Source organism: Bos javanicus, chromosome 26, assembly GCF_032452875.1.
Source record: "Bos javanicus breed banteng chromosome 26, ARS-OSU_banteng_1.0, whole genome shotgun sequence".
In the NCBI taxonomy this organism is placed as follows: Eukaryota; Metazoa; Chordata; class Mammalia; order Artiodactyla; family Bovidae; genus Bos; species Bos javanicus.
The window spans coordinates 38,000,910-38,023,155 of NC_083893.1; the positions used below are offsets into that span (position 1 = coordinate 38,000,910).

Sequence of the window (22,246 nt, forward strand, 5' to 3'; positions counted from 1 at the left end):
CATACATTGTGCTACCTGTTCATCTATATGAAATAACTGAATTACTTTTAAGAACTAAGGAGAACAAGGCTTCAAAGAATTAAAATCACCATTGAAAAGCCCCCCGGACTATGCACAGACTACAAAATGACACAAAGAGGAACGTTTAAATTAAAAAACCACTGAGAAATGACCAAAGTTAATGAAAGTGAGTCATTTCTACATGATCCTTAACGGAGGCACACACCCCTCCCTCCATGGCAGGCAGCCTCCCCAGGTGGCTGATCACCGCCGACCAGCAAGAGCCTGTTCAGTGAGGACTTCTTTGCCCCAGTGTCCCAGATTCCCTCCCAGAGCTAATCAGTGAAATATACTGCAAAGAAAATGGTCCTACACTCTCCTGTCTAATGGAAAGACGAAAAGAAAGTAAAAGTAAGGGGTGGGAGGTAGGGGAGTAAAATTTCAAAGAGGGACATAAAATAAATTTTGCCAGACAGTTGGCAGGCATTAGATGACTCTGAAACAATGTATTCTTCATACACACCCCTGGAATTCACAACACAGGAAATCTCCTTTCTGTAAAATCAAGATGTTAAATGGAGATATTCAATTTTAAATTCTTACTGTGTACCAACAGGTACCACTTAATGTATTTGTGCTTTGTTTACCCTATCTTCAGTGGCTAGAAATCGTAATAATTAAGAAAACAGAAAGCACCTGCTGGCCTTCTTAGAGTCACAGGTTCTAGTGATCAATTCTGGTAACAGCTAATTGGAATATATGTTCAGCTTCATATCTGAACAATAGCCTTACCTCTGGAATCATGGTTGTTAAGAGAGTTCTAAAAGTAGTCACAAAAACAGGAAGAAAATAATTTTGCCCTCTGGATTAGAGAATCAAGAGTTTAGAACCACAAGACCTTCTTCACTATAATATCCATCAACTCAGCTCTTTTTTTTTTTTTTTTAATGTGATGCAAGCAAACAACTTTCCTAAAATATCAGAGCTCTGGAAACAGCACTGATGAGAAGCAACTTCAAACTTAACCAGGTTTGGCAGCATCTCTATCTCAAAAATTGAAACAAATGTGTCAGTTCTGAACTCTGGATATGCAAATGCTCCAGGTACTTTGATAGCTACATCTGTCAAAACTGTTCTATTAGGGGAGGTTATGTTGGGGGGAGGCGGGTGAACTGAAGCTCTTATTCCATCAAGACAATGCAGTGTGTACATCGACATGAAATTAATAATCAAAATCAAAGGGTGAATTACAGCCAGAATCCTCTCAAGGAAACTACAGCCCAACAATGAATTGTAATGGAAAAATTCTGAGTGCCAGAACAGGTGCTGTAGCATAGGAAATATTTCTGAGAAATAGTTCTTCCTACACATTAACATAAAATACAAAAACTAATGCCTCAAATGTGTATATATACCCCTCTCCAACAAGAACGCCTTAAGATTTTTCTAGGAAATGGCTCTAAAAATAGAACTTCACCAACAAATTACTAATCTGCCCCAAATTTAGAGAGTATTTAATGTATTTAGCTAGGAAAGAATACAACTCAATCAATTCAAACATTGGTTTTTTAAAAAGACCATTCCTACCTTGCCCTATTTAAATATTAACAAACTATTACTATTTCAACACTATTAACTTCACCTATGTTTTGGAATCCAAAAATCTAAGTAGCCTATTTAAGAAATTTAATAAAGCTAAAATTAGATCTTCAGTTTAATTCATACTGCCAGTGAAATATTTATCATTACCTATAAGAAGAACACTATCAAAGTGAGACACTGTTTTTTATCATTTGTACTTGTGACACCTTGGTTAGATTCTAAATAAATACTGTGTTTAATAGTACAAAAGGCTGAAGTTATAAGTTGGTGCAAAAAGCTTTAAGATATGAAACATTTTATATCATTACTCCAACTGAAGGTTATTGACCTTAGCAAAGACAGCAGATTATAACCAAAATATTTCAGATATGAATATTAATACCTTGCAAATTATTTTTTTTAATTACTATAAGTTACATAAAATAGTTGTAACATTACAACATAAAGTATGTACTGATGTTTTCAAGGAATTAAGTTTAGCTGGTGCTGTCAAAGATCATCCTATTTGAATCACTTACAGAAAAGGTAACCTTCAGGGGCATGAGCTATATACAAAGCTCAAACAAAATTCACTGGCAGCCTCTCCTCCCCACTCATTTTTGCCCTAACATGGCACAGCTATAATTGAAAGCAATATATTTTCTAGTTAATGTAGGTGTGACTCATTCAATGGTAGAAATTCACTGTCTGCTGCCAAACCAAGTTGGTTTTTATGTACAGCAGCCTAACATGAAGATGCCTAGAGACAAAGTCTGTTTTCAAAATGTGAGATTCAACTGAAATGCCGCTTACTTTATTAAATCTAGGCTTAGCACTTCATTTTAAATACTTGTGTCTACAAATTGGTATGATCTGGACTGTAACAAAGTGTGTCAGAAAAGATAAGAACCAAAGGATGGCATTTTTGAGGATCACTATCAATAAATGGAATGTTCTTCCAGTTCAGGCCTGAGGTTAAGAAGCTATAAATGTGCTCAAACGTGTGTGTGAATGTGCATGTGTATGTATACATACATATATAGTCATTTTTTAAGAGCTTTTTTTTTTCAAATTAGAACATTTTCATCGGTATGACACAAACCCAAGTGTATTTTTCCACTTTTATCTCTCCTCCAAGATTGTTAACAACAAAGAAGGATTTAATCGATAGGATGGACTTTCCCAAAGCAACCACATTACTACATGGCAAAGCCAAATTTGACAGCACAATCTCGGTTTCCAACATGTGAACTTAAGCCATCCCCCACGCCAGATTACACCCATCTTTAATGTCATCATTAACCTAAGGGTATGTGATTCTGGAAAAACACGTGCTTGCTGTGTCATGCTAGTGCACTGACGGCTTTATTTTGACATACCAGTTTATTTTGTTTTGTTCTGTTCTGTTTTGAGGAACCGTTTTCAAGGCCCATTCTCAGACATGGCTTCTACTTTTGGCTTCACTCTTCCCAATACTGATACTGCCCTGTTGGTTTCACAGGCTTACAAATGTTAAACATCAAAAATTAGTTTCACTTATTACAGTTGGAAAAGGCTTTAAGAACTCTTGAGATCTGTGCCTCTGAGCAAAGGCTTTATCAGCACATCCCACTCACTGCTTCTTGAAAAAAGAAAACGGTACTGATTCAAAACCAGTATACCTGATTTCCAAAAGGACACCCACCATGCATATACACCTTTAATTCATAAAGGGTTTCTGCCCCAAACTTACGATTACTTACTTCTCAAAATCTCGTCTTTCATATCCACAGTGATTGGCACAATGGAGATAAACACGAAAAACTTAAACCTCAAACTAAACTATTTATTCAAGAATTACGTCTCGATTACTTTAGTTATTCTTCCATAGGTGTTTAATTAACATGTAATCAGTATCTCTCCAGTGTCTGTGGCCAGTAAACACTTTCCAGATGTCTTTCCACTTATACAAGGAAAAGAGGAGGGCCCCGATAACTCTTTTTCCTTTTAACCAGAAGTCGTTAACCCCACACTAGATAAATTTTCTTTCACTAGAACAAAGCGTTATGCTGGTATGGAAGTAAAAAGAACTCCTGAGAAAATACTTACTATCTTTACAAATGCTGAAAATGGGGTATATTTTTAAAGCAATCTCATTTGTCATAAAGCGTGACAGGAAAGAATAACCTAAATGGGTATTATTATTTATATAAATGTTATTGTTACTATTATATTATATATTATCATATAATATTATTATAATTATTTATTACTATTATTAAAATGGAAAATACCTAGTCAGTAGTATGCAATTCCCATTTCAAAAATAGCAGTATGACAAATAAAAACACAGAAACAGAAATTCAATACCCTCAAAGGAAACACACAGGTCTGAGGCCTCAGAGGCTCTACCTCTGCTCTCTCTGACACGCAGCCTCCTGCTCACAGGTGACCACTGATGAGACAGACAAGGAGGGACTGAACAAGCAACCCTGGTGGACACGAGGGCCCACGACCCCAGCCCTCCCAGCATACCTTAGGGAAAATATACCCATCACAGAGGGAAACTATATGCCAACTGTCCAGGTTACTGGGAGACTTAACATAGATACATAAGAGATTCTAGAATCCAGTATCTCACTGAAGACAAATTTTAGATATGAGTTGCCAGGTAAAGATGAGAAGTACACTCAAATGTTTTCAAGATCTTAATTATAATAGTAATTGTCTCAAGCTGGAAAACAATCAGCAATGACTGCTAAAATTAGTAGGTAAAGAATAGTGAGAAAAAGAATATTCACAGAGTCTCAAATCATCTCTCACCTCTCTGCGAGATACTTATTAATTTACACAGGGAAGAATGATGTTAGAATAAACCTGGAGACACCACCTTAAGCAAATAATCAAAGGAACATCATCAATAAAGTAGACAAATAGATGCCACATGCATTCTGATATCCTGCACTGAAGATACTTCTGTGATTTTCCCACCAATACATGCACGACATGAATCTAATCATGAGGAAGCGCCAAAGCAAACTTGACAGACATCCTACAAAACCATCAGCTACTCTTCAAAACTACTGCGGTCCTGAGGAACACAGACAGACGGAGGAAACATTCCAGATTAAAGAAGACTAAAAAGACAACAACAAAACTCAGCGTCCAAGACCGGAAAAAAGAAAAATTTTCTTTTATTATAAAGGCGATCACTGACATATTTGGCAAATCTAAATAAGGCACACATAAATCAGAAAAGAATGATCAAGCAAATGTTGACTGTTAACATTTCAGGTATCTGAGTGAAGGGCAAACAGAAACTGTTTTACAAATTTTGCAACTTTCTCCCAGAGGGTGCAAGTGAGAATCTTCTGGATGCCTTGGTACTTGGGAAAAGAATATTCAATATACCTATTAGCTTTATACTACAGACTTTAGGTTAAAAAAAAGGCTGAGACTTCTTTAGAGCTGAGGGAACTATTTAGAATATGCAGTAAGAAAGCATTCTGGGGAGAAAGGGTTAGGAACACGCAGAGAGATGTGACCCCAGAACACGCAGCCGCCCTCAGGGAGAGTTAAACTGAGTTAAAGATGAAAATGGAAAAAGAAAGCTAGCCTTTTCAGCACAACTGGCAGACAGAGCTCTGAACTAGATCAAATCTAGAGGCTGAAGATCAACCGTGGGTTATTTCCAGCATTAAGATTTATATAAGAATAATTTATTATCATTAAAGACAAAAATAAAACCCAGTATTTCAAAATAAGTGGGAGATTAAGAGGGAAGAAAATGGACAGAAAAGAAAATCTTAGATCAAATATTTGAACACTGCACTTACTCGTGATCATGCAAAGAACGTACACTCATTTCAGAAGATCTGAAAGCGCAGCAGAGCATCATGGTGGGGCCGACTTACCTCACGAGTAGCTAGCTGGTTGCTGAGTTCCTCGGCCTTCTCAATGTTCCACTCTTCCACAGCTTGGTCTATCCTCTTTTCAAGTCCCGACTAGAAAGAAAAGAAATCTCAAACTCAGAGGCAGGAAAGAAAGGCAAACCCTTGCTAGCAAAGACTATGTCACAGGACCACACCAAACACATTATGTACTTAGACTACTGCGTTCTCACAACGACCGCATACGGTAGTTGCTACCACTCCTATTTACTGATAAGAAAGTGAATCAGCAATATTAAATGACTTAGCCAGGGTCAGATTAATTGAATTAAGAAGGAGGAGATGCAAATCCACATTTCTGTGATTCTAACGACTATACTTTCCCTTGATAACAATGTTAATAATAGTAAGTTAGAAATTATGGCATACTTATTATATAGCACATCCTTTCTCACTATAAGAAAGCTCATTTAATCCATGTAACAATTTGATGAAATAAAACTGTTATCCTGTTTTGAACACAAAGAAACAGAAGCTTGGACTCATCAATTTATCCAAGTCAAAGTCTGTTAAGTGTTAAGCCATCACATGAATCTATTAACAGATTTGCCCAGAGCCCATATTCTAAACCACCCTTTTCCTCTGCCTTTCTCTACTGCCCATACTTTCATTCACCAGCCCCGCCTAGTCTCTATGGGTACTAAGTTGGATATTAAACACAGGAGGAAAGTTATATTTTACTTTCCTATGGAAATGCTATTTATTAGCTGAAGCTACTTCATGAAGTTATAATTAAAATGTTCATGGGATTACCAACAGACTAGGTAGGATATATCCTATCCTATGAAAAGATACTTGTTAGACTTAAATAACTGAGTTTTAGTTTGTAGAAATAATTACCAAAGAAAATACAAATTTTTTAAAGAGATAGTCTAATATATGTTTCTTAGAAGAAAAGTTTATCCCAATGGCTTATCTAGTGTATCTTCCTCATTTTTGGTTAATAGACTTCTCCCTACTTAACCTAATAAAAGAAGTCCAAGCAATGTCTCTTCCATCAGAGTACTGCTTGATTTTAAGAGAAACTTCACTCCCATGGAGCCTTTGTTGAAACAAGACTTTAAGAATGCCCACGCACAATGTGCCTAAAAAGATTACAGAAGCAAAGACCCAGGAGGCTATCACTGATGACATCTGTGTTAAGTGAAGACTGTTCCTTCTCACAATCCTTCACCCCACCCAGGCCTGGGGGACGATGTGGTTTTTCCCTCGCTCTGGACTGGAGCTTCAGAGTGTCATTCAGTAGCCTCTCAGAGGCTCTGAGCCCAGGCCATGCTGCTCGACTGTCCTTTTTCCACCCTGGTCTTGTGATCATCCACCAGTCTCCAGAAATTTCTCTTTTTTGTATTGCTGCAGAATTCCTCTCTTGATGATCCAAACAACATCCTTGGACTCACTCTTCCAACATCCTTCATCTTCAGGGGCCACTAAATAACAGCCCCCACCCCCACCCCAAACCTACACTCAAAGCCAGGGACTCTACAAGTGTGGTCTATGTTCCAGGTCAAGTCTGCAAATGATGCCAGTCTGTGAACTGAGCTTGTGCCAGAATGCAAATCAACTACATGACTATGTATAGGTTTGCCTAGGTGATTTTTTATTAGAAGAGGATGGGTAAGGGATGATGAGGACAATCAGACTTCTTCAAAGAAAGAAGGCGTATACAGACTTCTTCAAAGAAAGAAGGCGTATACTGGGTTACACTCAGGCACAGTTCATTATCTCCCGAAACCTTTGAATACTCTTGCTCTAGGCCACATAAGAGCTTCACAATCTAGAATTCTCTCCAAACACAAGATTCTGCCTTTCCACTTACCTCAAGTCCTCAGAGAAAGTGAACCTGTCGGGGCTTCATTTGGACCCCATACTCTAGCACCATCATATTTATTCTCACAGTCCTTCAGCCCCTTCCTGAGTCTCCCCTCCTCCCTTCGGGCCTGCAACTCATGAATAACTTTTCAAACTAGACTCTAAGCCTGAAGTTCTCAAAGTTCGAGTCTGAACCAGCAGCATCGGCACTATTTGAGAACTTGTTAAAAATTCAAATTTGAATCAGAAAACTCTGGGGGTGAGGCCTAGAAATCCATCAACTTAACTCCCTTTGGTTACCATGGAGACACAGCTTACAGTGAAAGTCCCCAAAATGGAAAACAAGAACATTCCCCTTTTCTGGAAACATATGAACTGCTGAGCTGATTGGTGTAATTTTCACTGAAAAATAAATGAGCTAAAATTACAAATCTCTCTACTATCGACGAACTCCCATTCCCCGAGCCATTCCAACCAGCCTCTAATATAGTGGGAAGAGCACTGGGCCAGAAGTCAGAGAAGGTGATCACAGCACCAGGCAAAGGAGGTACTTAACCCATAAGCTTCAGTTTCCTTAGAGAAAATCAGAGAATCGGCATGGACGACCAAAATTCTCCCCTAGAAATAAAATTCTAGAATTCCCCTTACATGTTCAACTTTGTTTTTAGCTCTTTTAGAAGTTTTTTTTTTAATATCAATAAAAGTTTCACTAGATATGACTTTGCTTTCTTCTCCCCCTTTTCTCCTTTCTTTTTTCTTTTTAAGCAATTTATTTAAGTAAAATATAATAGCTCCTTTTGGCTTTGAAAAATTTCTGCTTCCATACACACACCCAGACTCTGCTTCTATAAGAAGATAGTAACATTCCAAATATTTTTAAAATGCTTAAATAATAATAATAATAACCCTGAGGTTAAACATTTCTATCACCTTAAGACCAAAAGCTAACAACAGTTTACAAAGAACACAGTTGCTGAGGTCAAACCTGGATTCAAATTCCAGCTCCTCTACCTACTGGCCAAGAAACCCTGAGTTTTGTTTCCAAACCTCTACAGGCTGCAGTTCTCTCACCTGTAAAATGAGAATACTACCACATTCTTTGCAGAGTTACAGTAAAGGCAAAGAATACCTAGCAAAGTTTTAGAACATAGTAGTCACTCAATAAATAAGGTATTCACATTATATCTATCAGGATACCATTAAAACAAAGAGAAGGTCTATGTAACTACAGACTTCGTTACAATTAGTCAAGGGCTCAGACACAGTGTAAGACCCAAAATTTCAACTTTGAGTCAGTCAGTCATCTCACGAACTAAGATTTGAGTAGTAATGCTTTCTACAGGTCGTAAGTTGGACCCCAGAGTAACCTTTACCGGAAATATCTAGGGCATCTTTCACACCACAGGAGTGGCAGGAGGCACAGAAGCACTGCTGATCCTCTGCAAGGCCTCAGTCCGTCCGTCAGTCAGTTCAGTCACTCAGTCATGTCCGACTCTTTGTGACCCCATGGACTGCAGCACGCCAGGCCTCCCTGTCCATCACCAACTCACGGAGTTTACTCAAACTCGTGTCCACTGAGTCGGTGATGCCATCCTACCATCTCATCCTCTGTCGTCCCCTTCTCCTCCCGCCTTCAATCTTTCCCAGCATCAGGGTCTTTTCAAATCAATCAGCTCTTTGCATCAGGTGGCCAAAGTATAGGAATTTCAAATTCAGTTGAAACATCAGTCCTTCCAATGAATATTAGAACTGATGGGGACAGGACTGATGATAAGGCCTCAGTATGCTCCTAAGATACCTCTGGCAGGACTCAGAATTTAGCTTAAGATATATCTCAGTACAAACTTACTGATGGCAATTTGGTCACAGGTGGAAAATTATCTAAGGCCAGTATCTGACAGGTTCCCATGAGGCAATAAGTGACCGCTAACTAACAGTTTTGTTGCAGATGTCAAGGCAGTAGTACTGTAAGTATCTAAGAAACTTATGAGTACTAGGCTTAACATTAAGGATTAATCATATGTATGTGTGTAGTAAAATCTCTTTTAATATACCAATTAAAACTGTTTAGGTCAAACTGTAACATAATGCATTTCTACAGACATTTTGCTACTGAATATTCAATCAGATAATACATTCAACTTTTAAACAATACAAATGAACTGTTCACTCAAGTCTGCTGTTCTATGATCAGATCTAAATATCTAGGGAAAAAATTAGGTAATCTCTCCATAAACGAGGAAGGAAAAAAAGAATTAAGTGTTGTTACTTTTACATATAAATCACACCCACTTAAACGACTTGAATCAAGTCAGAAAGACCCCCAGGAGAAGGAAATGGCAACCCGTACACCAGTCTTCTTGCCTGGAAAATCCCATGGACAAAGAAGCCTGGTGGGTTACAGTCCATGGGGTCGCAAAAAAAAAAAAAAAAGATGGACACAACTTAGCAAATAAACAACAAAGTAAAACTAAGTTGGACTATTACTTCAGAAGAATCTAGATTTGGGACCATTTTCCTTTTCAACCTGCTCTGTTTTCTTAGACAAATCATGCTGGGCTTCAGTTGCTTCATCTGTATTAAGAGAATAATAGCTGGTGGGTATTAACTCACCAACAGGGATCACATAAAGACCAAGAGAGAAAACTCGGTACCTGATACCAAGGGAACATCGGGTACCTCTACATTCCCATCACCAGCCACCCGACTCCCTCCCACTCCAGGCAGCCAGCCTGTCATCTGTGTACCTGATCTCCATGTGAGAGCCTCGTAAGAAAAAGTATTCTTCTAAAAAAACAAGTTTGAAAATAGCCACACAGTACAATAGCAGCTTCCTCTCATAAACAAAAATTATCAAAGACCTTGTGCAGTTACTCTATAAATTATTAAATGTACCTTTGGTTTTTCTTGCCAAAAAGTACCCATTAAGTAGACATAAAACTACTCCCAAATATGATGGCTGACTAATCAAATTGATGCAACTGAAGAATACTTAAGGCATTTATAATGAAATTAATGAGTAAAATTTATTCTAAAGAAATTCCCAAATAGATTCAACATTAACTATGTTATGATTATAGAAGTTTTTTAAGACCCAGAACTACTGCCAGAAACACAATTATAGCTGTATTTAATACAAGAACACTTTAAAACAGCTCTATATATTAGGAAGATTATATTTTAAAATACAGGCCTCTCTGCATTGCCAGGGACGCAGGTGACAGCAGTGTTATAAATGCACATCCTTGGTTGAGCAAGTTTCAATAATCTGGCAGTGTTCCAAAAAAAAGAGGGGGGAAGAAAAGAATAAAAAAGATGGATCACACAATAGACTTAAAAAGTTCGTCTTGTTTTACCATTCTTGAGAGTTGAGTGACTGAGTGAAAAGGAGACTAAAAGGGTTGAGAAGTAAAATAATAGAGCAGAAATCCATGCTGGTTTTGTCCAAACTGCATCACGGATTTTCATGATCCTCTCTAGATTTCTCCGGCAGTGGCTATTTTCTGGTGGACTGACATTTATTCTTAGCCTTTATCTTGATGGCTCCAATGTGGACATCTTTTACTATCTATTTACTCTGTTGGCTTCACAGTAGAGACTCTGGCATGATAGCCCAAGGGGGCATGGAAAACAGTGATCCCAAAGAACAAGGGTGAACCTGCTGGCATGCAATTAAGCTGAACTACCAAGAGAATATGAAATCATCTGGCTTCACCGAATCCTTCCTTTCCTCTTATGCTCACACTTACTAATAGAATAATAAGTGCTGGCAACATCCTGGGCGATACTAGCCTGGCCAGCATCGGTTTCCTTGTTCAGGAGATGCCATGACTTTCTTAGTCAGATGTCACTCATACAGAAGAACACTGCTGTTAAGAAAATCGCATATATATGGAATTTAGAAAGATGCTAACAATAACCCTGTGTACGAGACAGCAAAAGAGACACTGATGTATACAACAGTCTTATGGACTCTGTGGGAGAGGGAGAGGGTGGGAAGATTTGGGAGAATGGCATTGAAACATGTATAATATCATGTATGAAACGAGTTGCCAGTCCAGGTTCGATGCACGATACTGGATGCTTGGGGCTAGTGCACTGGGACGACCCAGAGGGATGGTATGGGGAGGGAGGAGGGAGGAGGGTTCAGGATGGGGAACACATGTATACCTGTGGCGGATTCATTTTGATATTTGGCAAAACTAATACAATTTGTAAAGTTTAAAAATAAAATAAAATTAAAAAAAAAAAAAGAAAATCCAAACTTCTAAAACAGATCAGTGAGCATACATAAAAGGATTTATAGCAGTCTTCCCTTAAACAGAAATTTCTTTTTAAAATGGAGCTTGACTTATCTTTTTTTTCTAGAATACATCTAATATACAATGTGAAACAGAACACTAGCTCTTAAAATTGAGCTGTACAAAAGTCTTTGCACAAGGAATCCTAGTATCCTTTATTAAAGTTACTCTTCACAAATTCCAAACTTTAGACAAAGGATAACTTAGCCATATCTTGCCAATTATCAAGAAGGTACAATTTCATACACGTAGGGAAATAATACTCTAATACAGATAGGCTGTAAAAAATACTCTCATAATTTCTACGTTTTGAAAAGGCTAAAAGACTGAATTTTATAGCTTTAACTTCACTAAGAAACAATTTAGATATTCTAAAGTAAATACAGGATTCCCTGGTGGCTCAGACGGTAAAGAATCTGCCTGCAATGCAGGAGACCCAGGTTCAATCCCTAGGTCAGGAAGATCCCCTGGAGAAGGGAATGACAACCCTTTCTTGCCTGGAAAATCCCATGGACAGAGGAGCCTAGCAGGCTACAGTCCATGGAGTTGCAAAGAATCAGACATGACTGAGTGACTTACAATATAGTTATGAGAAAACATAACAAATATTATAAACAACTGAAGATCAAAGACCACCTAATTCATAAGCACAGCTTTAAAAGATATTTCCGATGAGAACCAGTATTTCACCATTTCTGGGAATTCCCTGGTGATCCAGAGATTAGGACTCGGCACTTTCACTGCAGGGGCCCAGGTCTGATCCCTGGTTAGGGAACTAAGAGCCTGCGTGCACACAGCGTGCCCGTAAAATATAAAAAAAATTTTTTTTTGAATTAACCATTTTTTCCCTCAAAATAACAATCTAGTCAGCAGTTAGGACTCTAAAGCAGGTGGGCCAGAGATGGCCTGGGGACCACTGCTGTCAGCATGAGCCTCCTACCTCATGCTTTGGAACAGGTTTGCTGCAGTCAAGAGCATCCTCCCCACAAAATCCCTCCTCCCAGCCCACCAGAATCACAGTGGTCAAGAGCACAGCAATCACGTTAAAATGCTTATCAGCCTCTTGGATGGTGAAGCTGGAGAACTGAGAATGGGTTTTAAAGTCTGGGTTTTAGCTTCAGCTCTAACCAGTGATTTCAGTAAGAAATTCAGCATTTCTGTACCTGCTTGAACATTTGGGAAAAGGAGATTGGCTCAACATCTCTAACTAGTTGCAGTACAAGGTGATCCTGGTACCACTTCCCCAGTGTTCCACAGACTAAGTGACAAGAATTCTTGGCAAAGTTCGAATCAATGGTTCACATGTAAAAACTCTGTTGTGTCAGTTCTTTAATGCATGTGCCCTCAGTGAGGCACCCAATTTTAAACCCCAATGATGGGTTTAAAAATCAAGCAGTTTTTCCCAAGAAATACTGATGAACCAGAAAACAGTAACGATCTCTACGTACATAACAATAGTATACAGCAGTGATCCTGTCCGTATATGCAAGACACAATATCCTTGGGCTTTAACCAAGAGGCCTCTGTACCTCCATTCCAGCTCAGAGCTCAATTTCCATGCTCCTGAAGTCTGTCAACATTCTCCTAGATAAATGTGTAAGTTACTCATTCATTCTGCTGCTGCTGCTGCTGCTAAGTCGCTTCAGTCGTGTCCAACTCTGTGCGACCCCATAGATGGCAGCCCACCAGGCTCCGCCATCCCTGGGATTCTGCAGGCAAGAACACTGGAGTGGGTTGCCATTTCCTTCTCCAATGTATGAAAGTGAAAAGTGAAAGTGAAGTCACTCAGTCGTGTCCAACTCTAGCGACCCCATGGACTGCAGCCTACCAGGCTCCTCCGTCCATGGGATTTTCCAGGCAAGAGTACTGGAGTGGGGTGCCACTGCCTTCTCCGACTCATTCATTCTAGCCTCTATCAAATATTAACACCATCTATAGACTGGCAACTGCCAAGCATGCGTCTCGAGACTCAGACTCTCCTCCAAGCTCCTGCCTCATTTTACCAATGGTCTACTCTATTCTCTTACTGATACCACCCATGCCCCGAAATGAACTTTGGATAGGCCTCGCTCTAAATCTTCTCCCCTCCAAAGCTTTCTCGTCGTTGTAATCAATGTGACTATTCACACCACTGCTTAAGTAAAACCCTGCATGGTTCTCTCCCGTCCTCCTAATTCCAATCTCCCCACCACCCCACAAGCGATCCAGAGGTAAATACTGTCCATTCTACTTCTACAGCGCACCTCAGATCCATCCTCTCGTCTACCTTCAGCAGCACCATTCTCACTCAAGCTCCCACCATCTCATGTCTGGCTGAGTCTCTTAACTGTTCTCATCTGCTTTTGCTGCTCCAAGGTCCATCTTCGATGTAAAATGCAATCTTTTCAAACGTAACTGTGATCACCACTCCCTGCACATGAATCCCTTGAATGGTTCTCAACTGCATTGTGATGAAAACCCAGTTCCTTAATGCATCCTTTAAGGTACTGCACAGTTTGGGCCCTGCCTGCCTGCTTCTGCAGTCTTATCTTGGGCCATTTACCCACCTTCCTCCTCACCGACTCCATCCAGCCAGGCTGACCTTCTCACTGCTACTCACATGTCCCATGATGGCTCTTCCTCCCCAGCAGGATCTTTACTCAGGTTATCACCTCTACACTAGTGGGCCTTACATAGATGGTTCCTTGCTGTCCTTCAGTCTTAATGAGACAGGCCTTCCCAGACCACTCAGCTAATGTGGGGCCTCCATATTAATTTCTTCACAATACCCTGTTTCTTTTTTAACAGTTTTAAAAAATGATTTGTAACTATATATTTACTTGTTTATCTAGCATCCTGCACACATTAACTTCTTCACTGAATGAATTAACGAGGAGAAATACCTTAGGCAAGACTAATTAATTATAAACAGTTCCTACTGGCGAACAGAAGATGCACTAACAAAGATCTTACCTTTTCAACTTTTTTCCTTTTAACAGGGGGGTCAAACCTCTCATTGACTCCAAAATACTGGGTAAGCTCCTTCCACTGGGTTTCACTTGAAGATTGTTCACTGTAAAAAGATAGACAATAACTTATGTTTCATACAAAATGTACTCATTATTACATTTACCATTTTTAATTCATTACCACAATTATATTACATCAACTACTTCTTAGGTTTCAGAGGTAATTCAACTATGTGTACAAGTTCTGCAATACTAGGACAGACAGATATTTTAAATTCCACCTACCTATGAGATTCTTCTTCATTCTTCAATTTACCTGAAAAGAATTCACAAAGTGTCAATACCTAAGCATTTGGTTATTTCAAATGATGGTTATTAAAAATTGTTAAGTCCAACTGGTCACAATTTAACACTATTGACAATTAACCTGAATTAAAACACCTTTTCTGGAGCGTTTTCTTTTTTTCTTTTCGGATCTAGAAGCTGAAGTTTTCTGTTCAGAATGCTTTTTATGCAATTCTTGAAATTTCTACATAAAAGCAAAAAAAAGAAAAAAAGAGCAAATATGTTTTGAGGCAAAGTATACATCTGAAAAATAACATGTCAATAAAAACTATATTCTTAACATCTACAAAAATACAAATATAATGAAAGTAGTTTAGTTCTTAAGGTACTCTATTGTCTGAGACTTTTACAACCTGAATGATCTTCATTTATTTCCAAACACGTCAATCTGATAATTTAGGGGTAAAAGTCAATGACTCATAGACTTTGTAACAAAGAGATTAAGACTGAAACTCCTTGTGTACTGTGTTAAGTAAGTTAATCCTACTAAATGTTTTTTTTTTCTTCCTCTTTTTATGAAAAACAAAACAAAAATGAACGCAAGTACCTGAGTGACCAATGAGTTGGCCACAGACCCAGAGAGTAATAAAACCATTCAGAATCAATCTTCCCTACCCGTTACCCACCAAGAACACATACATTCTGACCCTGGCAGAGACACACAGGCACAGACCTCAATAAGAACACATGAGAGAAAACCTACATTCCACATATTTAAGGGAATTCCAGAGGGACACTCTTCATATGCATTTATATTTGCCTCTGCTTCAGTGCTTGGTCCATCTGTAGGAATATCTACCATCTCTGTCTTTTCAAAGGTCCCATCTTCTTTACCCTCTTGTAAGTTAAGTTCAGAGCTCTCTAATGTGGTATCATCGTCAGAATTCAATTCAACATCACTTTCATTTAGGCCAGGAGGTAACAGCCCACTCCACATCTTTTCTGCTCGAGGGAAAAAAAATGAATTAAGATATATAAAGTAGACATGGAATGAATTTTAAGACCATTAAAAGATATACCAAGAATCTAATAATTATATCAATGGTTGGGGAAAAGTCCATTTACACTTTTAAAAAAATTGGTATAAAGCAGAATATACTCTCCATATCAAAATAATTTAAGTATTTTGCTTATATAAATTTTTAGAAGTGTAAGGTAGCTTAAGTAAGTCTGTTATAAGACACACCTACAGCTGAATGACTTAATGACAACAAAATCTTGATCCTGTAATACATGAATAATTTTGTCCAAAAAAAAGAGGAAATTCAGTAAAAGCATTCATAGTTCAAGAATGTTAAAAGCCTAACAATATACACTGCACGTAATTTAAGAATTGTAACACTACATTTCAAGCTGTAACAATTAGAAAAGAAAATAAAATTGGATTTCTCATCTGTGTTTGAACATATAAAACTTCAGAGGACTATCTATGGAGGAGGAAAACAATTACACAAAGGAAAATGTTTGAGCTGTGCAAGCAGTTTGAGAAGAGTATGGTGGTAAAAAGGATGTCCCCAGTTTTACCTTTTACACTGCTTGTTAAAGTAATACTAAATAGAGTATAATCTTTACAAATTAACAAAAATGTATAGCTTTTTAAAGTAAATATATTGTATTTGGAAAACAAGTTCAGAGTTACTTTTATCATTAGTTATATAGCCCATTGGTAGAGAGAATCATTAACTATTGTTAAGTCTAATAAAAATAATTTTAAAAAATTCAAGTTGTAATCATTTTCTAAAATTATAATTGAGTACATTTCACTCTTAATCTCCATGGCACAGTCTAGTTTAGCATACATAATAAGCCAAAACCAGTTCATTTAAAAGATGCCTAGAATAGAGAAGTTGGTTGTTCTGCTCAGGATTTACCATCAACTGAAGGAATAAAACGGAAAGGTGGAAATTTTTCGCTTTCTGCCCTCTATTGTGTTAATCGAGTATAAGAAAACCACCAGCACTGTCTCCGAGACAAAGTATCTTGGCATTTTGCATACTCTGAAGAATGGATTCCTGATAACTTTTAAGGACCTCCTCCCAAGTCCAAAGAATCAGCTCTCACTTTTCACAGTTTGGGTCCAGTCTCATTAGCTGCTGGCTCTCTGAAAAACATCCTCACCAAAACACTGTCATGGCTTTTTCAGAAGAAGATTTCTAACATCTAACTGTAATTTTGAGGAAGTCATTTTTAACACCTCTGACCCTGTTTTTTCATCTGTAATACGGGGCTAATTACCCAGCACACAGGGTTATTCTCAGAATGAAATGAAGTAAGCTACTGAAACACTCTACATGGTGTTCAGGAGGTTCTGGGGACTTGATCAATGACTGGTTCTTTTTGCCATTATCATTTATTTCTGTGGCCATGTACTGCATGTTTATCATTTCTATTATGGGTGGCAGCATCTATATAAGGTAGTTTTGAAATTTCTAATGTTTGAGGTACATTCATTTAGTAATTGATACAAGTCATTTAACTCCCTGATTTCCACAGTCTGACATGAACTTTCAATTAAAAATGCTGATGTCTGGTTTTCTGAATGGAGCAATAAAATCAGAAGCAAATTACCAGGCAGATAACAGAACCTAAGCTTTAAGGCTCATCTTTTGCATAAGATCTTCCAAAGCACTATACCTGATTTTGTATTTTGAATCTGTATTCCTTTTTTTAAAGACGAGGACTCAAATTACATAAATTCCAAGCCCTATAAAACCAGCTATGTGTCTGCACGCTTAGTTGCTCAGTCATGTCCAACTCTGCAACCCCACGGACTGTAGCCCACCAGGCTCCTCTGTCCATGTGACTTGTCAGGCAGTTGGACTGCCTGAAGTTCAGACTTTTCTGGAGTGGGTTGCCATTTCCTCCTCCAGGGGAATCTTCTCCACCCAGGGATCGAACCCACCTTTCCTTCACTGTAGGCAGATTCTTTACCACTGAGCCACTGGGGAAACCTGAATCCATCCCTAATCTGGACTGAGGATTTTAAAAGTTGGAAGTAGAGGTAGTACTGAGATACAGTTAGCACAAAAGATATGACGTATAACATGCCAATATAGAAAACAGGTGTGGAGCTATTAACAAAAACATTTCTACTGTCCCGCGAAGGAGCAGGAAGGCTGTGATAACCCGCTCTACCATGACTTTGCCACTGGCATATAATACACCTTCAGACTCACTATCCATTTCAGGACTTTAGGATGGTAACAAGTTTCAGAGTTAGCTTTCTTAGCACTATTTTAGAGCCACTGTTTCTCCTCCCTGTCCACAGCATCTTCTGCATGTCCAGTGTGCCAGGCACTAGAAAGACATAGAAACAGCAGTATACAGGATGGGCAAAAATGCCTAACCTCATGGAACCAACATTCTTATACAAATGGCAAGCTTCTGTCCATCAGCAGCCAAGTACCACTCAGCCCAGACTTCAGCTGTGGCAGCTCAGATGGGCACAGTTCTTCCACTGGGCCACTGCTGCAGTATCTTCACACGGTGAGTCTATGCTCTGGACACCCCAAGGGGCTTCACCTTGGGAAGCAGGGCTAGTAGCTGTGGAGAGGGCATGCCTTTCTTCATCAGCCCTTAATAATTTCTGATGACTTTTGGACTTCCTCAACTTCATCTATGTTTAATAAGTTCTTGCTGATGTGGCATTAAGAACTGTCCTCAGCAGGCTATTGGCTAGTATGATAACTTCCTGTGTGTGCCCATGGTGGGGGAAAAACTAAAATAATTTTTTAAAAGTGGACTCTATGTCCAAATCCATAAAAGGCGGCGAAGATCAAGTAAGATGTGTTTCTGAACTTAATCCCTAATTATCTTTAAAGCGATGTGCCATTCTCCTATGACAGTAACATATACACATACACAAACAGCAGGACAAATTGGTGGCCGCTGACAAACACAGATAGTTAACCAAGCAGCCTGCAAAGTGAAGCTGCCCACCTGAGCAGCAGCTCTAACTGCAAATCAGCCAATACGGAGTGGCTGCTTTGTGACTTGTTTTGGGCTTAGGTTCAAAATCAGTGTCTTTCTAGTCAAAGCATATGCATGTTATTTCTACATTTCCAGTTGTACTACAGTACCGGTTAGTCCCATTAGGCCTCCTGTTACTTCTGTTTGGGTTGCTCTGGATTCTGATTCTCTAGTTCTTTGAAGCATCTCTCATCTTATACCTTTCAGGGTGCATTCTTTCATTTTAAAGCAGGTAACCCTTCAAATGTGGGCATTACTCAGCCATTCTCAAGAAACATCACATACCAGAGACTAAGAAACAAGTTTTTTAGTGTAGATTATAGTCAAGTCTATATAACAGTCCATGTGTTGTGAATCCCCCTATTCTCTGTGATTTTGAATATCAACTTCTCCATTTCACATACTCTGTACTGCTGGAGTGAAGATTCTTCCTAATCCACAGTTATTCTACAAAGAAAAATTCAGTGTGTGCTATGCAGTCCAGGGTTGACATGATTTATGATGAACAAAAATATTTATATCACATCCTAGCCTGAATGGCTAGGCTTTCTTTTGCCCTTGGAAACTAAGCACAGCTACTACTTAGCACACCTGGGCAGATATCATTGTATCTAGAAGAACATGGCACAGCTCAGCAGTTCCTCAGCTAAGCGTTTCAAAGTTTTATGAAGACAGTAATGGAGATTTCTAAGCTAATTTCAATACTCAAAAAGCTCAACATATTTCATTTTCCCTCAAACAATATCATGCACTTTTAGGTTAGGAAACTTAAATTCAATGAAACATTATTCTTCACCACATTTTCATTCATCTGATTGGTAGCTAAAGGCCTGAGTTTTACTAAAAAGGAAAAAACACAAATTAATGGGTATAGTTTAATAGAAGCAATACTTCAAAATACAGCATCCATGGAGACATCAAATTACAATAAATGGGATTCTAGGTTGTGAAAGGATTGGGAGCCAGTGGTAAGGCAGAGGAAAAAAAACAGTTTCAGAAGTCAGAAGATGGGTTTCTAGTCCTGAACAACATAACTGTAGAAAAGCCACTGCATCTGTCTGGGTCTTCACCCTTAACCTAAAACATGAACGGTTTGATCAAATCTCTGAGACGTCTTGAGGCTCTAATATGCCTTTTTATGGATCTCAATATTATGTGTGCCCAAATGCCCAGAATCACCTCATTCTTTGATATAACACTCCATTCCCTCTCAGTCAGAACAATACTAATTAAACCCCAACACCCCAGAAGATAAGGTTTCTCTCCTAACCCAGCCACCACAGCCACGCTTGCTAGTTTTCAGTAAGACCCTGCACTTCAGAGAAAACACCTAAAAGACGCTCTGGAGAAAGAGAAACTCCACTGTGACCGAAGAAACAGAACCAAAAGGAAAAACAAACCATGTCTTCACTATAAATGGCATACAATCAACGTGACAGGCACTGTTCTACCTTAACCCTCACAATGACCCTACCACTAGGAATTATTATCCAAACCCCTTTTACAGATGCGGTAACAGACTCATCCAATGGTTGGCGATCCACTAATCTTAGAAAAATAGAACTCTGTAACTCAAAACTCTATAGAGTGCATCGTTTAGTAATGTTATATTCTTGGTGACAGAGATTTGAGAGTGGGTCTGAAGAATGTCCCCAGCCTGTAATAATGTTAAAATTTGATCAAGAAGAAATTTTTTTCTCACTTTTTAAGGGAAGAAAGCTATATAAAAATGTTATACCAAATTGAATACAGGCCTGGGTAATAATACCACATTCTCTAAAGTCCAGGTAACTGCTTATAATCAAAACTCAATCTAAGCACTTTATAGGTAAATGTCCCCTGATGCTCATATTCTAGACTCTCAATTCCATTTTTACTGAATGAAGTTGCCTTATTTCCCAAATTTTGTATTCAATATTTGGCAAAACTAATACAATATTGTAAAGTTTAAAAATAAAATTAAATTAAAAAAAAAAGAAGGAAAACAAAAAAATAAATAAATAAAAATAATCACGGAAAACTGAAAATCTTGTCTGATCTGAACTTAAATCTTACAGAAATCGTGAACCACCACCTACCAATCTGAAGATCCTGTTAAATAACTTACACAATAATCAGTTTTTGTGACTGGACGTTAATTACTTAACTGAAATACTTCTAAGCATGTTATCATCAACATTAATGCCCTGTTTACGTTTATGAAATAAATGTGCTCCGTTTTCTCAAAAAGGTACAGAAAGTACAACTGAATCTCAGGCCTGACTTCGGATTTAAGTTACCAATCCGATTAACCAGATAAACTATTTAGCAGGATTTTGCCCGTATGCATATGTCAAAGTGAGTGTCTTGTTCAGCCTAGGGCTAGAAAACACTCCCCGAGATTCAAGACCCTGCAAGAAAGATTTACAGGTAGCCAATAATATTTCGAGGCCCATTTTAAAATTGGATGTCTCCGTAAGAATATTTACAGGGTGCAAGAATGCAAGAGGGGTGGCTCTAGAAACGTACACCTTTCGCTGCAGGGCTGAACCACCCGGAACTCTGCAGGCTCTCCTGCAGCTGGGCCACACTCCGATGCCCAAATGGGAAGAATCCCATCCCGGCACAGAACTAAGCGCCACAGATTCTGATGTAGGATGTTTACCTTGCTGACTCTCCCATCAACTGCAGCTCGTTTCCGGGTACGGCAACTGTAAACAAGAGCCCATTTCCCGGGTCGAAAGCCTAATCCCGTCTCACTCCGGCCGGGGTGGGACGGAGAACTCCTCTCCCACCAACAGGACGGGGACTCCGCCGCGACGCCGCGTCAGAGCAAGGCGGAGGCCGGTTCAGCCGACGCTCTCACGGGCCCGGTCAAAGGCTTTGCGGGCCTGACCAAAGGTTTTACGGCTCGGCCGAGAGGCTGTGAGGCCTCCCGCGCTTGCTCCCTTGTTCCAGGCACCCTGTCTTCCCTGGGTCCGTCTCCCTGGAGCACAAGAACCAGCCTAGCAATCAGCCGTACTCACCAGTCCGGACGGTGCCGCCCGGCAGCCATCTTAAGGCCTGCCAACATCGCGCCTTCTCATTGGCTCCGACATCTCGACCAATGGGCTGGGGCCGTTCTGGTCTGGGGTCGCCATGGTAACCGGTCGCGCTTGGCTCGCCTTTTAAATAAACGAAAAAGGGCGATTCGTTTCTTTCTACTTCTTTTTTTCCTTCTGCTTTTCTCTCGCCATTTTCTCCTTTCTTCTAGACGTCTTAAAGACTTTTTTCTTTTTCCATCCCCTGCCGTACTCTAGTGCTCTGTGGTGAGGAAAGTGCCTGGCACTGAGTTCATTCCCCAAAGACCGGGACTCGCTGCAGAAGCTCTTAGACCCTTCTGGGA

The 22,246-nt window shown here is 39.2% G+C and overlaps 1 protein-coding gene across 2 annotated transcripts in view; it reads right to left on the reverse strand.

Annotated features, from left to right (window-relative positions):
• The window catches only part of FAM204A (family with sequence similarity 204 member A), a 33,876-nt gene extending 11,881 nt beyond the window's left edge, over positions 1 to 21,995 (reverse strand). The window contains exons 1-6 of one of the 2 annotated variants that reach the window (XM_061403619.1): positions 21,888 to 21,995; positions 15,617 to 15,855; positions 15,010 to 15,097; positions 14,854 to 14,884; positions 14,573 to 14,672; positions 5,475 to 5,564 (exon numbers count right to left, since the gene is read on the reverse strand). In XM_061403619.1, the coding sequence (XP_061259603.1) occupies positions 5,475 to 5,564; positions 14,573 to 14,672; positions 14,854 to 14,884; positions 15,010 to 15,097; positions 15,617 to 15,850 (543 nt within the window). In that variant the 5' untranslated portion in view covers positions 15,851 to 15,855; positions 21,888 to 21,995. Of the gene's footprint in view, positions 1 to 5,474; positions 5,565 to 14,572; positions 14,673 to 14,853; positions 14,885 to 15,009; positions 15,098 to 15,616; positions 15,856 to 21,526 lie in introns of both variants that reach the window. The other variant, XM_061403620.1, reaches the window with a different exon arrangement.
• Between the last annotated feature and the right edge of the window lie 251 nt (positions 21,996 to 22,246).